At 42.5% G+C, this 17020-nt stretch overlaps 1 protein-coding gene across 1 annotated transcript; it reads left to right on the top strand.

Annotated features, from left to right (window-relative positions):
* Nucleotides 1-9365: 9365 nt before the first annotated feature.
* On the top strand, nt 9366-11100 carry TACSTD2 (tumor associated calcium signal transducer 2). Its single transcript, XM_081010572.1, has one exon. The coding sequence runs from the start codon at nt 9479-9481 to the stop codon at nt 10403-10405; it is 927 nt and encodes a 308-aa protein (XP_080866698.1). The 5' UTR covers nt 9366-9478; the 3' UTR covers nt 10406-11100.
* Nucleotides 11101-17020: the final 5920 nt, after the last annotated feature.

Below are 17020 nucleotides of genomic sequence, written 5' to 3'. Positions count from 1 at the left end.
TGGTGTTATGTCAACCCTTGGGGAAAATGCTTCAATTTCTGGAGACACAATGCCATAGTTTAACATCTCAATCTCTGAAGTGTTTCATCAGACCTCCGTTCAGGATACATTGAAGAGATGCCCCTTTGGCTCAGACAAGCCCAGAATCTTCCTGAAGCAGCCCCACTTTGGTTCTTCATTTGGGAGTTACCTGAATTGTTTGCACGCCCCTAGTAAATACTCCGTCATTACAGCATTTAGCCCTCTCTGACACAGGAAAAGAATCAGTTCCTAAACAATTATGAGCAGGCTGTTTGCAGTATCTCTTTGCGAGGGCTCTATTTTGCAAAGCAAAATAAACCGTATGACATCTTTATTTTACAACATCTGAAGATGAGAATTATCACTTCTTAGAACCATACATTCTGGCACCAGTGAGCAAGTTCAGGCTATTTTTATTTTCCTACTAATTTCTTTTTTCCGGGGGGGGGGGGGGATTAAAATTTTGTGTAAATATTACAATGGCTGAAATTAGTTGTGGTTGAAACCTGGATGAAGCCAGCAGAGGGAGCTATGTGACAACTAATTTAAAGGACTGATGCCTTAATTTATAGTAATGTCCCAGTTATCCCAGCATTGAAATACTTTTGCCTTTGCAATTACTGGTACCTACATAGAATCATAGTTGGAAGGTGCCATATAGTCCAAACTGCAATTTAGGAATCTTTCACCCAATGTGGAGGCTTATATGGACAGAAATGCTCTTTCTAGAACTACAACAGTAACGTGCTGAAGTAGTTAGCATTTTACCAGTGATTGCAGCTACTTGATTCTACCCCTCTGATTTTTCTGCTAATAATAATAATGATTAATAAAACAACCACCCATCTGACTCGGTGTCACCCAGCAAAATATTAAAAACACAATAAAACGTCAACCATTAAACACTTCCCTGAACAGGACTGCCTTTAGATGTCTTCTAAAAGTCAAATACAGTGGTACCTCGGGTTAAGAACTTAATTTGTTCTAGAGGTCCATTCTTAACCTGAAGCACCACTTTAGCTAATGGAGCCTCCCACTGCCGCCGCTCCACCGCCATGCGATTTCTGTTCTCACCCTGAAGCAAAGTTCTTAACCTGAGGTACTATTTCTGGGTTAGCAGAGTCTGTAACCTGAACTGTCTGTAACCCGAGGTACCACTGCAGTTGTTTATCTGTTTGACATCTGATGGGAGGGCGTTCCACAGCTGTATCTTCAAACCAGAGAATTTGGACCTCAGCAAATTCAAGGCTGCACCCAAGTTCTGTTAGGTTCTAACTAAAATTCAGGCTGCAAAATCAGCTTCAATCTGTTTCGCTGACCCTCCCCTTAGGAGGAGGTCGCCATCCAAAGACTGGGGAGAGATTCCCAGCCATCAGGGGACATAGGTGTTTTTGTTTTTTGTCCACTCTGTTGCCCAGTAATAGGCTTGCTCACTCACAGTAATTAAGCTGGTCAAAATTCACAGCACTAGTCTCTTAACTCAGTAATAAAAGGCTTACATAAGCTTAGCATCAGTGTGTCAAAAGATAAAGAGGCCGGAAAAGATAAGGAGTGTAATAAGCAGGAAGTCATCCAAACCGCCCTGGCTCACTTTATAAGCCTCTGACCTAATGGAGGTGAGACGCAGGAAGATGGGAGGCAAGAAAAGTGGTTCAGTGGCTGTCGCTTTTTGGACATGCAGCTGAATATTAGATCAGAAGTGCAGTAACAAGCAAATGATCAGATGTGTAGTAACATTTACTCAAATCCTGGGTAGTAGGCATAATGAGGAGTGGTAGCTGGTTGCATTAAATCTAAATAGGTGTGTTTGTGGGGTGGTGGTGACTAGTGAGATGGGTTCTTCTGTTCCTCTGCCAGGCTGGAAGCCACAGCACTGCAGCTTCATCCTGCACTTAACATGGCAGCACAAAAAGGCCAAGAGACCTTCTGTGTGAAGGTTCTTCCCCATGCCAGCCCTTGCGTTTTCCAGCAGCTTGATGCTAGTGTGGCATGTTATGCTGCTCACACATGCATCCAGAGCTTGTTACGCCAATAGTCTGGGGCAGGAACTGTCTTGGGTTTCAAAATAGCATTAAAGAAAGGTGGAAAAGTCAAGGATACAGATTAGCCGTTCATAGCCAGCTACTGGACCAGACATTCCCAACCTTTGGCCCTCCAGATATTTTGGACTACAATTCCCATCATCCCTGACCACTGGTCCTGTTAGCTAGGGATCATGGGAGTTGTAGGCCAAAACATCTGGAGGGATGCAGGCTGGGGATGCCTGTACTGGACCAATGCTTCAGAGTTATTTAGGCTGCAAGCCAGTGCACAGTTACCTGGGAGGAAATCCCACAGAACTCAGTGGCAAAGCCTTCTGATGGATGGGATTCAGCTATTAGAAATATTCCTGATGTGTTGTCCCTTAGCTTTGTGTTCTCCATCAGATAATGTAATTGAGAAAAATCTCTATGTTTTTTAGCAGAAATTTTTGAAAAGGAGCTTTCTGGAGATAAAATGGTATTGTTTGAAGGGCAAAATTCTACCAGCTCTTTCTAAGGGCTAAAGCAAGACCCAGGTATGTCAAGTGTTTTAATACTTAGGGTGATCTTTTACTTAAGTGTTGCTTAGAATTAATGAATAAATTAATAAATAAATTAATAAATTAATTATGCTGTTCAATGAATTCTATGCATCTGCTCTGATTAAACTCCACCCTTAGTGTGTCCTAGGTGAGATTTGCACCACTGAGCCGCATGTTCTTGACCACTGTGGTTGTTTCCAGACAGAAGCTTGATATCTGAGAAAATATGGGTTGGCATTTTGATTCAGATGATGTATGGATGTGCCAAGCCTGCAGTAAACACCCATCTGCAAGTCCCCTGTATTATAATGGGCTCTTAAATGGTAGTGTCTTCCGTGGATTATTCTTTCATGGGAACAGAAGGGGAGTTTGTAAAAACGAATTAGGCTTGCCTAATCATAGTTCAGGATTGGATTGAGTCCAAAGTATAGTATTATCCAGGATTCATGTAGAATGAGATGTATTTACCAAGCCAATTGCATCTTCCAATTAATTATGGTTCTCACTAGTTGCTGAGTGACTTGTAAAAAGGAAGCAGAATGGAGACCAAGCCATCTCATTCACTTCTCGACTTCACCCACTCTTGTAAAAGTAGATATATGGATCTGGACCTGTTAAGCCAGAATAAGATAAATTGCACACATACTGACAAGCTGCATGGTTAAAACAATTTGGAAAGCGTTTACAGTGAGCCCTGCCATGTGTGGATTCAGTTAAGAGCACACCCTGGGGAAACCCCATAGAAAGAACAGCGTGATATTGTTGCAAATACTTTACTTATTTATATGAATTCTTATCCACTCTGTACCACAAAGGCCCAGGAAGAATTACAACGATAAAATACACCATTATAAAACAAAACAGTGACAAACCACAAGAAAAGTGTAAAAGCTATTAAAAACAGTTCCACATATAAAAAGGAAGGAAGGTTTGTTTCCAATGCTGGTCTTTGGAGACTCATTGAAGTTAATGAACGTGGCTACCTTAGATTCATGAATTTCAATAGGCCCACTCTGAGTAGGACTAGCAACCCAAACATTTAATTTTATATATAAAGTGCTTAAAAATAGTTTGAATGCAGATGCAAGCTGGCATACATATCTCCACTTAAAGGCTTGTTGAAAGAAGATCTCCAGCAGGCACTGTTAGGATGGTGCCGCAAGACAGACAGCCAATGCTATTCTCTGATCCTGGTGATAGGATCAGAACCACTGTAAAACTGCCTCCTATGCCCATCTCACTAGGGCTTATCCACACCTCTGTTTGCCCCATTGCTTTTGCCCAGGGGAACCCGATCTTTAGCGCAGAATCGGAATAAACAGCAATAAGGTTTTCTGTGGATTGCTGTTTGTTCCAATTTAGCACTAAAGAGTGAGTTTCCTATGGGGAAATGGTGGGGCAAAGACAAAACCACTTGGATTTGTGCCTAGAAAGTGCAGGTCAAGCAGAAAACTGCTTGGACCTGTGCTTTCTAGGAACAGGACAAGTAGAAGTGTGGACTAGCCCTTAGCTGGCTCATAAGGATACCAGGAGCAATGGCATCAAATATCACTAAGATACTGAGTAAGAATAACAGTGCGACACTCACCCTCATTTTCTTCCAATAAAGGCCAACCATCCAGCCAGGGCTGATTCAGTTCCACAGTCAGGCCTGAACCCAAATTGGAGCGGGCCAAGCTACTCTTAGATGAAACATCATTTGCTTGCACCATAGCCCTCTCAGTCAGCTTTCCTCCAGTGTTGGTATTTATGATCAGGCAGTTCTTCTCAGAAACCGAGAGGTCCAGGCAGTGCTTTTTCAGAAGTACCTGGGTTTCAAGATGACCAGGGCTACTATCTCCTGCAAAGTTGCATTGACCACCTCCTAGATCCCCCTGGCCACCCCCCCCCCTTGGGAAGATTTGATAAACTAAGAGGGGCAAGAATCAAGGAAACATGTTGTTTGCTCCGTCATCATGTCATCTGACCCCAGCAGCTGAAACTGGTCCCACAATAGTTCTGCAGACCTTCTCACTGAACATCTCACTGAAGATGTAAATGTGGCATCAGGATTGCTATGAAGGCGAGTAACTTTACCCTGAGTGCCTTATAAACAGATCACAGCGGGCGTCTGAAGGGTCTAAAACTCCCTGGAGTAGATGTTAACAGGCCCTGGACATTGAGAGCGCTTGGTGTTTTGCATGGTAAATTTGTGGAAGAAATAAGACTGATCTCTCCACCCTTTTCCATCTGTTTTCTTCTGCTGGCGATGTACTGTTGGTATATTCTAGACTTTGGCTTATTTGCCTCAACATGTACTTCAGAAATAATAATACTCAACATTTGCATAATGCTTTCAAGGTACTTCATAAGCATTATGAACCTGCAATCGGTGAAACAAACTTGAAAAGTAAGTCATTATAATTATTTCCCCATACTACAGGTGAGGGAACTGCTGATGACTGAGTGAGTGGCCTGCTAAAGGCCACCTATTGACTTCCTCAAACCGGGGACTTCCTGATGGCAGTCAGTCATTTAATTACCATGCTATAGTGCCAAAGTGGCAGAATAGACAAGTACCTCCTCATATTCCTCCTATATATCCGGTGGGATATATGCTTGGTGGATGGCGGTGCCGTGCAAAATAGAAAACCAGCACTGTGGTCGAATTTTCCTCCATGACGTGGTAGGTTTCTGTTTGCAGGGAGGGCTTTTTTATTTTATTTTAAAGAAGACAGAGGACCTTTTGCTTGCAGTGGTGCAGTCAGTTCTGCCACCTTAGCAGTTTGTCACTTTATCCTGCTATGTGAGTACACCAGGACTGTGACCAGGGGCTCATTTTGATGGCAATAAATCTCTGATGAAGTATGAAATGATCCTGTTGTCCTGCTTCTCAGCTCTCTGGCTGCTGTTTCCGGTTACTCCTCTTTTTTTACTGTCACTCCCTAGACACCTTTCATCAGCAGATGAACCCTAATAACTTTGCCTGGTATTCCCCTAGCATTTCCTGGCCCCACCCCTATTTTCTACCTACTCTCCAGAGAACGTTGGTATCTGTGATGTAAAAACACACCCAGACGGCTCATAGAAAGAGTCGTCTCCTGCGGAAAGATTTCCGTGGCTCCAACAACTATGAGTAGAGCAGGTGGTGCCCTCCATACATTTTGGAGGGCATATTCACTGGGGTTGATGGGAATTGTGGTCCAAATTTCTGGAGAGCACACAGTTGGGGAAGATCAATGGAAGGATATTCAAGAGCTGGTTTTGGATATATTTCGTCCCATACCAATATATGCCAAAGTCAGTTCTATGAATTAACTGGTTATGTACTTTACCCCGAGCCTTTAAAAAAAGAAAGAGCAGAATCTTTTGTTAGTGATTACTCAGTGCACAACAGAAAGCATGTTAGAGCAACCTTTAGCACACATCCACCACCTCTGCAGAGGTTGTGTAAACTTGGTCTTGGGTGAGTTGTTGTGACAGTGGTAAGTGGAAGACAGGTTTTCTTAGAGTGCAAAAACCCCTTAGAAATCAGAATCCCATTCAGTTCAGTGGGGGTTCATTCCCAAATAAGTGGCATTGCAGCCTCAAAGAGTGCATGTGTGTGTTTAATTTGGTGTACATGCACTATTTTATTCTAGAATCAATGGAGCCTTAGTACTTTTTTCCCTATGCAGTCCACACACAGTCTAGATCTACTGCATATTTCTGCCTCCCAGAAAAGGGCTTCCTGAGAAACTGGTTTCTTTCAAAAAAATAAAAATATAAGCTCATTCCAGGTTGGCTTTGCAGTTTGTCCATTTGATAAGAGGTGAAAGCAGACATCAGCAGTCCTGGCAATGGGTTGTGTGTGCCCACGTCTACACCTGCCCAATGACATTGTGGGTGGGCGTATGCCAGGATACCAATCACCACTTCCTTCTTAAGTCATCGGGGGCATGTGCATGGAGGAAAAGGTGTGAATAACCCAACCAAGGGAAGAGTTTGAGATGCTTATCAAGTAACCATGCCCATCCTTGTGGAAGGTAAGATCTAGAATAATTTGGACTTAATCTAAGTGGAAAACAACATGTTGAGGATAAGTGTGAGTAATTCTGGATTGAGAAAAACCTACATTTTCCCGCCATAAACGGGTTAGTGTGCATGCAGCCTATAGTTATCACCTTGTCATCTCTCCATGTCAAATTTGGCCCGCAGGGGGCAAGGAAGATAAGTGCCTGTCAGCTGATCCAGCTGATGCCTAACATATGGACTGTGGATTTCGCATTAGGCTTAAAAGGGGGCATAGGTAAAGGGACCCCTGACCATTAGGTCCAGTCGTGGCCGACTCTGGGGTTGCGGTGCTCATCTCGCTCTATAGGCCAAGGGAGCCTGCGTTTGTCCGCAGACGGCTTCCGGGTCATGTGGCCAGCATGACTAAGCCACTTCTGGCGAACCAGAGCAGCACATGGAAATGCCGTTTACCTTCCCGCCGGAGCGGTACCTACTTGCACTTTGACGTGCTTTCGAACTGCTAGGTGGGCAGGAGCTGGGACCGAGCAACAGGAGCTCACCCCGTTGCGGGGATTTGAACCGCCGACCTTCTGATCAGCAAGTCCTAGGCTCTGTGGTTTAATCCACAGCGCCACCCGCGTCCCTGCAAAAGGGGGCATATGTGTATACAAATACATGCAGACAGGGCTTCTCTGAGCATGTGGGAACCTTGACTGGCCAGCCCTGTTGGAAGTTCAGTGGGGACCAATCCAAAGGCAGGAGCTTCTCCAACTTTGTGTGGAGCAGTTTGGGAGGACCCTGAATAACTGAATGGGAGGGAACTGCTTAAAACCAAAGTGCATGTCTGGAGGTCCATATGCAGCTCTTTGAATCATGCTCCACATCTGAAATCCCAGCAGTCAAAGGGTGGCAGTTTTCATTGTGTTTTTTGACCACTTTGAGATCTGTAGCCCCCACCCAAGCTGCTGTCTCCATGGTTCCTTTGGGGGGGGAGGATGACTATTTAACCAGACATGCTTGCTGTTTGGATCTTAGCCTTTCTGTCTGCTAGAATGCCACCTATGAAGTAATTACTCAGAGTTTTGATTGCAAAATGCCTCCTGAAACTTCCCAGATGATATTAATCATTGTATTTTTAACTTTGCAAAGCTCAAGTGAAAGTTACTGTGTCTTTCATTGGCTAAGCTTGGAACTTTTCAAAAGGAGCAGGTTATGTAGTGACCATCCACAAGGAGCAGAAACATGTTTTGTTTTAAAATGAGATGAAAAGCCAACCCATCAAGGATGTGCAATAACACCAATTTTGAAGATCGTATTAGATAACAAGAACCCTACAGGAAAGACAACCTTAAGCCGGATGCCCTAGTGGTTTGACACAAAAATGGACCTATAAGCCCCTGGAGTAATGTGTTTTCTGTGTACAGAGAGCAGGTTTGGATGGTCATAGCAGAGGACAGTGGTAAAGAATCCTGAAACCTAATAGAAGAATAAACTGTAATGGGTGTTATTGTGTTAAAACAGCCTATTCCAATATGGTGCCCTCCAGGCGTTGAAACTACAACTCCCATTAGCCCCAGTGAGTATAGCCATGCTGCCCAGAGATGATGGGAGTTGTAGGCCAAAACACTTGGAGAGGACCCTGGTCAACAAAGGCTGAATGCCCCTCACTGATATCATAGGGTTATTTGTGCTGTTGTTTTCGATCTTAATCCCGCTCCCCTGATGTAATTTCAGGACTGGACAGGGCCTCTCCATGAGGGTCAAGGCAACAGACATCAATGGTATGGAGAACAGCATCTCCCAAGAGATGATTGTGAAATGAGGGCCACTTCACACATTACTCAGAGGGAAAGCCCAATTTGACACTCATAGGGCACACTTAAATAGGAAGCTATGGCCACAGCTACCCCAATCCACACTTTTGGTGTACTGTACAGTTGAATTTTATTAGGTATACACTTTTAAAAAGTGATAGAAGGCAGTGAAACCCACATTAGAGGAAGGCACTTACCGTGGCTGGTGATGGGAGTTGTCATCCCAACAAAATCTACAGAGGACCAGGTTGGGATTGGCTGCTTTGGGCATTCCAAAAATTTTAGGTATAACACTGCTTCCAGAACTGTCCTATTGTCTGCTCACCCCCTCTGCTCACCCCCTCTGACTTTCCTACCATAGTCTGGTGGATTATCCATGGAAATGGCTCAGCATTACATCTTAAAGACATATAATGAGGATTCTCCAAAAAAAAAAAAAAAAAAAAGGACAGAGAAAAGAAAAGAAAAGAAAAGAAAAGAAAAGGGGGTGTTCTAGAGGCTGTGATCTCTTCCACTTTACCTCCTGTCTACTATGAGTACTGACCACTGGAGCTAGTGTTTGTCTTCCCTGTTTAGTAGGCCTCCTGGGCTGAACCGAACGGAGGCTGACTGGGCTTGGCCTCACAGTAGCCTCTAACCCAGCACTTATGCATAGTTTGGCCCATGGGGTAGGCACGTTTCTATTTGCAAGAGCTTAATGTAGTATTGGTTTCTGTGTTTCTGGCATGATGTGCTTCCTCCTTCAGTGGGAGGAAAGAAAAGCAGGTGGTGGTGGTGGAAGTCTTGGCCATTATTGCTGGAATTATCTCACTTGTGATTACCAGGAGGCGAGGCCGAGGGTAGGGAAGTATGAGAAGGCAGAGAGTTGCTGCCACTCCCTACTGAAGAAGGCGCAGCTCTCTTGGTCTGAGGGTTTTCTGTGTCACCACACACCTGCTTTGTTTGAGCGTCACCAGCCAGACTGGTTGGGCAGGTCCGATGGTAGAAAGAGAGGCAGCTGTCCCGCCCTATCACTCAGAAACCGGGAGGCTCTTGTTGTGGATGTGTCTTGTCTTCAGGCTGCTGTGTTGCCCTGTCTCTCCCTAAAGACCTCTTTTGCTCATCCTCCATGGAGTCTGCTTTTGGGGCTGCCCTGGTGTTGATGCTTGTGGCCACATCGGCCGCCCAGAACGACTGCTTTTGCCCAACGAATAACCTGGCGTCTTGCAGTTCGGAGTCTGGCAGCTGCATCTGTACGGCACGCGGTTCGAACCAGAGGCTGGACTGTTCAACACTGACTCCAAAATGTCTGCTGATGAAGGCGGAAATAAAAACCAAAAGAGGCAGAAGTTTTCCCAGGCCCGAACATGGGTTTGTGGACAACGATGGACTTTATAACCCAGAATGTGATGCCATGGGCTTCTTCAAAGCCAGGCAGTGCAATCAGACAGATACTTGTTGGTGTGTGAACAGCGCTGGGGTAAGGAGGACGGACAAGGGGGATCTCAACATGAGGTGCAATGAGCTGGTCAGAACAAGCTGGATCTACATTGAGATGAAGCACAAAGAGCGAAAAACTCCCTTGTCTGAATCAGAAGTGGCAAACAGCTTCCGACAGCTCATTGAAAACCGCTATATGCTCCATCCGAAGTTCATCACAGCTGTTGAGTACAAGGAGCCATTAATCCATATCGACCTAAAGCAGAACATTTCGGACAAGTCTTACACAGATGTAGACATTGCAGATGTAGCTTACTACTTTGAAAAAGACATCCAGGGTAAACCCATTTTCCCACCCGATAATATGTTTGGTCTCTATGTCAATGATGAACCTCTAGATATTGAAGAAATCCTTGTATACTACGTTGATGACAAACCACCAGAGTTCTCTATGCAGCGCCTGACAGCAGGCATCATTGCAGTGGTGGTGGTGGTAGTCCTGGCCATTGTTATTGGGATAACTGTGCTCGTGGTTACCAGGAGGCGGAAGACGGGCAAGTATGAGAAGGTTGAGATTAAAGAGATGGGAGAAATGCGAAGAGGACAACATGCATAAGTGCCTTAATTTGACTGTAGAACTAAGATGACATGGGCAGAATGGAAAGAAGATGACAAGATTGCTACCATGTCTTTTGAAGGTGGGGAGGGCACTTGGTTTTCTTTTTTAAATTAATGTTTAATCAAAGATAAAAGAAACAGCTTTGTAAAACGTCCACAATTCCAGATTGGAAAATATTGGGATATAGTTAGCATTTCCCTTTAACTATAGTGTACTATGTGATAAAAATAATAATAATTTGAGATGAATATCAATGTGTTAGGGACAAAATCCCTGTACTGTACCCACTCCTGAACTTTTCCAGATCTATAGTTTTTTAAGAAAACAATGTTCTGTAGCTACACGGTTAGTTTAATTTATTTTAACTGCATTTCTACATCTTTTTGGGGTGTGTTTATGTGTAGCTATCACCCAATCCCCCGCCCTGTTCTCTTTGGCCCATGCTGCTAAGGTGTGTGTGTTCTGTCTGTGCATTTGAGACAGACTTTCTATTATTAAAAGTGTTGGAAAGGTTCCCTTCTTCCATTTAAACCTGTTTGTTTTTTGTCTCTGATCTAAAATATTTCTTTTGTAAAATAGTAATACCTTCTGTGAACAAATGTCAGGTTTACCATGGAACTGGTGTGTGTCTGTGTGTTTGTGTGTGTGTTTATAATGTAATCTTCATTGAAATAAATTTTCTTAACTTTAAACTGTTGCTAAGTTTCATGCTGTGATTCTATAGGATTTTTCCTCCCAGCATAGATCAGGCTGCCTGTGGTCCTTAACTATCTCCTGGTGTTTTACTGTAGGGGTAAGCTTTTTCTGTCCTTGCTGAATTCCAGCTCTGGGAAAACTACTTGCCAGTCATGTACTGGGTGGTGTGATATAATCAAATCATTGCCAGCCATTGCCATTTCTTGGAAAGTATCACCCGTTTTCATCTGGTGACAGCAGCTGCTGGTAGTAAGTGCACTGCTTGCTATCTAATCTTTGCCATCACAGTCTAGCTGGCAAGAAACCCCCGAAAACCTCTCTACTGTTTTAATAGACCTAAAATGACTCAGTACAACATAGTTGCATATGCTATACAGTATACTCCTCTTGTTAACTAACTTGTCCAGGCAAAATAGGATCTTTCATGCTGTTGTGACACTATAGATAGGTCATCTTAGCCACAAAGCCTCTCCCCCAAAGCAGTAAGTCACTACAGGCTATTAAAATTGTCATTACAAACTATGGTAGTCGTTACAGGCCACCACAATCTTTGCACCATAATCTGTAACCACTGTTGCTGAATGAACAAGCACTCCTCCATATAGCTGTGAGTCACATATAGCTGTAAGCACAATGTTCCTTCGTTGTAGAGGCTGTCAAGTCAGAGGTACCCAAGTGATCTTAGAGCTTCTTTAAGACGTTCTGCAGAAAGGTTGCAGAATAGTTGAGAACATCTGTACTTGGTCCTGCTCTTAATTTTTTCTTTTTTCTGACAACAGATATCAAGGCTATTTTGACCAGGGACAGAGTTATCAAATAAGCTAACAATGCCTCGGGCCCATGGTTTTCATAATGTGGGTGGCAATGTTGCGAATATACAGAATGCTCCTATTTCACTCCCCCAACAAGCAAGTGGGAGCAACAAACCTTGGTTTAGTGTTATGTCCAAACCAGGGATTGTGGTTTGTTTTGTTCCAAACAAACCATGACCATGATTTGAAGCCAATGTTTGCTATTTACTCACCAACTGCGGTTTATAAGTTTTGTTCAGAATTTTATTTTGTTGAGAATTTTGTTCAGAATTTTATTTTTGTTTTAAAATATATTCTTTGTATGCATCTCCAGATAAGATCAAATAACACCCCTGATACACGAAACAAACCACAATCCCTGGATTGGACATAACATTAAACCAAGGATTGTGGTTTGTTGCTTCTGCTGCTAGCAGGGAGGACTAAAGTAATCAATGTTCATGGTAAACTATTGGCCATGTGACTTACTATGAATTGTAAATGTAGCCAATGTAGCCAATGGCTAATGAGTAAGAAAACAAGTGCAAGTAATCATAATTGTTTCAAAAAAGCAGAAAAAATAATTGAGATTTGATGGGTTAGGAGAAGACTTTTGTTTCTGTGTGAGAGAGTAGACTAGGCCATACATAGCTACAGATGTATCAACGTTTCTATAATTAATTAACCCCATCTAAAAGTGGATGGGCTTTGGTATTTCTGTGTATGCCGTCAAGACTCAGTTGTATACGCTGCTAAGGGATAGAGAAAGCTCAGAGGTCATAAATGGGGAGGGATACAGTATATGCCAGCAATTAATCAAAAGAACAGAAAGATTAATTGCAGCAAGACATGCAGAGAACATCTCTGGCCATATGCCATTCTAGCTGGCATAAAGACGCAGGAAGAAACTGACTTTGACAAACTCCATGTCCTTTCTGAGTCAGGTTGCATTCCTTTATTGCAATTTCAACCTTCTCACCACTCCTACTTTTCCTCCTTTACCTACCTGTGGCTGTTATTATCACATTCATTTTTAACCGAGACCTTGTGATGACTACCAGTGTTTTACCAATAATGTTCACAGAGATCTTTTAATTTCATGGGAAGTGCATGAAAGGGAACCATAGACTGTGAGCAAATTCAACTTACCCTTTCAATATGCTGAGTTGTAGACCGACTTCAATCCATACTTTACTGAGTACTCATAGGACGAAGAAGCTATCCAATTACATCACCCACATACCCAGATCAGGTTCATTAGAGGTCTTATCACAGACCCATTCCAGTGTGCGATTAAATCAACCCGTAACTTGCTCTCTGATAAATTAATCCATAATAGGCATTGGAAAAGTCAAACGATTTACTGAGGCAGGCATGCTGATGGATAGCTGAAAGGGCTGGCTAGAGGTGGGTTTGGGGGAAACCACTTTTATTGTATGTTTTTAGACAAAAAAACTGAAAATAACACTACAGGAGAATCCTAGAAGCTCTTTCCTCAATCTTTAGCCTTAACAACTTTTGTGTACTAGCAACTCTTGCTTTAATAGCCAGACACAGTTCACACTCCTTGAAATTGTTTATTCTTTTTCACTGAATTCTTGGTTAAAGCCTCTCTGTTCTGCTTCTACTGTAATCTGGTGTAGTCGTTTGTGTTAGTGGAAACTGCTCTTACCAGGACATCATTGGAGGTTGGTTGACTAGGGGGCATGGGGCACTGCCCTCAGCCAGCCCTCTTCACCTGCATCCCTACAGTCCAGGGGGTGACCGGAGCTGTTAGCTGCCTCTTCTTTAGCCTCAGCTTTGCCCCTGTAGAACTCAGCAGGAAGGACAAGGAGGAGAAGGGGGACAAAAGTAGAATTAGTTGACTATGACTGAGCCTTCTGTTGGCTTCCCAGTTTTACATCCCACCAGTTCCAATAAGCACTAGACATCATCAACAGAACTCCTGTGCATGACAGTTTCTAGCCTGTCATTGAGTTGGGGAGATTTACCACAACACACACACGATTCAGCTTTTGGTGTACCACCTGCCTTTTGAACAAAAATTGTCAAAAATTGAACTTGGTGGTAGGCCATGGGTTCACACAATTGGCTGATCACTGGCCAGGATGCAGTGCAGAGGGTTCTCAAATGCTTTTTCTGTGGCTACTATACATCCAGTGGGTCATGTTCTACTTCTCTGATCTATGTCATCCAAAAGCTGCTTTGTCCGTGCTTACCCAGTGGGCAACATTCACTTGCTCTACGAATGTGGACAGTCAAAACGGTTGCCTCATTAAACATGATCCAGTTGTCGCTAGAGCTGAAACCATCCAACAAAAAATATTTCACTTTAATCACCACATAGTAATAGGTTTTGCACCCAGTTTCAGTAATAAGAAAAAATAGTGATGATTGTTTTATTGAAGAATGAAAGCCTCTTTTTTTTGGATTGTTTAAAGAAATATTATAGTATGAAGAACCCATGAGCAGGATTTGAACTATGAGCAAAAGGAATAATTAGAAATTATTGTATTGTGATTGTAATATAAGAGACAGAAGATAGGGTGCAGCAAGGGGCTGAAATAAAAAAGGGGAAGTTGATAAAACAAAAGAAAAAAATTATTGTGTATTGGAATTACATGTGAAATTTGTGGAACTTTAATAAACATATTCATGCTTTCTGATGAAATGGAATCTGGCCCGGGGGCCACCAGGTGGCGCGTTGGAAGATGGCCGACAATAACATCTCTCTGACCCATACGAGGTACTAAGGGGCTACTATGGGAAGTATGTAGCCTTCCTGAACTCCTCCAGGATGTGGAGGAGAACTGCCCTGCCAGCGGTGTTCACAATGCACCCCCTGAAACGAGTGATGGGGGTGCCGAACACTTGGCAAAAGGCCCTTGGTGAAGTCAGACCTTCCTGACGCCGATTCTAATTAGCGCGTGCTGGTTGCTTCAGCTGGAATTATAATTGGAAACATATGATTGGAAACGAAGCTGAAAGCACATACATCAAGTAAAGCTCGAAGATAAGACTGCTGATTAATGGATCTCTGCGACCAGGAGTGACGGATGGATAAGTAAATCTTCTGATGAATCACCATAAGGAGACTGTATGTTTGGAACAAAGGGGGGGGGGGATGGAGGAAAAAACTCTTTTCTTCTTTGCATGATGTGACATTAATAACCCTTCACCCCAGATAGAAACAAGATCGTCGCATTTCTATGAATCACAGGCAGGATTTTAAGAACTATGTGGGACGGAAAGAAGACTGCAGAACGGTGAGAAAGGAAGAAAATTTTTATGAAGCAGTTAAAAAATGGCGTCTCGCCATGACAGGTTTACCGAGGAAGAAGGACTGGGGGAGGAGAATCAGGATTGTTTGAAAGAGAAGGAATGTTGGAATGTAAGTTTGACCTGACAGAACCCCCAAACTCATTTGTTATTTGGTAAGCCTGAGAAAAATAAAGGACAGATCGGAGATTAACTTTGTTTATGGAAGCGTTGTACAGAGGCTGTCCCGGATCAATATGATTTTTGGAAAAGTACAAAATCCACATAGAATGCCAGCTGTTACCCTGCTTGTGAAAATCATCAGAGATTGCAAAGAAAGGAATTTATGATAACAACAAGAAGAGAAAAGAAGTAACAAAGGACTTTCCGGATCAAATTGGAGAGAACTGTCTAATTAATGCAGTAAGATAAGTGATGCTGTTTTGGACTCGAGCTGAGCTTGATGTATGGGTACCCCCAACAAAATTTAAAATTTGGCTGTATAATTTGGAATCAATGTGATAATGTGATGTGATTGGCCTGTTAATAAAAATTATTTTTTAAAAAAAGAAATGGAATCTGGCCCACAGAAGTTTGGGTGACAATAAATTTAATAGTTGTTGAGGTGTAAGAAAACTCTGTTGTTTCAGCAGCGCAATCATACTGTATATAATGTAAAGTGATCTCACCACACTGGAAATGGTTTTCTTGTCCTTTGACATGCTTAGGAAATATATAGATATATCTAATCACAAGTGCTTTACAAAAAAGCTAGGTACATGACAGTTCGAACAGTTTAAGTAATTAAATAATCGTGATAAAATACTGATAAACACTACATAATTTATATCTTAGGGTTTTAACCACTTCTTCAGAGAATGGGTTGTAATATTAACAAATTGCCCCCTCAATTCCCTATTCCTTAATTGGGATGGTTAATACTATTACAGCAATAATCTTTCCCATGCAGGTACAATTACCCTTTTCAAAGCCTTCCCATTGATCTGTTTCAGGGTTTTGATAAATTTCTAAGTGCCGCAATTACTTCATTTTAATGCTAAAATTAATCTTGAGATGTTACAATTGCCTATCAGAGCAGGAAGACTTGACTTTCCCAGGTTTTATATATATTTATATATATTGTTTGGCAGCCAGAGCACTATTCCTTATGCCACAGTTTTGCCTCGTTAAAATTTTGCACACGCTGAATAAGCTGACAAGATCCTCATTTTATTTTCATGAAGGTCTTTGCTCCCTGAGGGACAATACACTTAGAATCCTACTCCAGTACACTTCACTACCTAGGAAACAATTATGGGGAGACACATGGTTGTTATCTAAATGAGAGGCAGAATGAGAATGGATTTGTAATCCTCCTCTGAGGTTTTAGAGATGGACCCCAAAAGAACCGGTGACATTTGCTCCCATTATTTCTCAGGCAATTTTTATTTGGAATAAACGTCTGTCCCCACTAGACTTGTATGTGTGTGTGTGTGTGTGTGTGTGTGTGTGTGTGTGTGTGTGTAAAAAAAATAAATGTCTTTTTTCTCACCGGAGGAAATATGCTGAACAACAGACTAATAATTGGATCTTTCTAGTAAATGCACAAAGGGTGGGGGGAGGGGAATCCTAGTTCTAATTCTCTCTCTAACCTCTGTCATTCCCTGAATATTTACACAGATACAGTACAGTTTCTTTGTACAATAATGTTAAAATCTGTTAATTCTTTCTGGGGACTATTGAACAATATCTGAAAGCATAAAAAGGTAGAGAAAAAAACAGTAAGTTTTCACCTGTAATCTTTTAGTAAGCTATCACACTGAGGGACCTGGCAGCCAGGAAAAGTTTGTATTTTAGGTGTATTGTA

The sequence above is a fragment of the Podarcis pityusensis genome (assembly GCF_964106645.2).
Source record: "Podarcis pityusensis genome assembly, chromosome: 6".
NCBI lineage: Eukaryota > Metazoa > Chordata > Lepidosauria > Squamata > Lacertidae > Podarcis > Podarcis pityusensis.
The sequence above is the reverse complement of the archived record's forward strand: the minus strand, read 5'-3'. Positions and strand labels throughout refer to the sequence as shown.

Bases quoted from the DNA above. Each gene is read 5' to 3' on its own strand.
- TACSTD2 (XM_081010572.1), top strand. From the start codon at position 9,479: ATGGAGTCTGCTTTTGGGGCTGCCCTGGTGTTGATGCTTGTGGCCACA.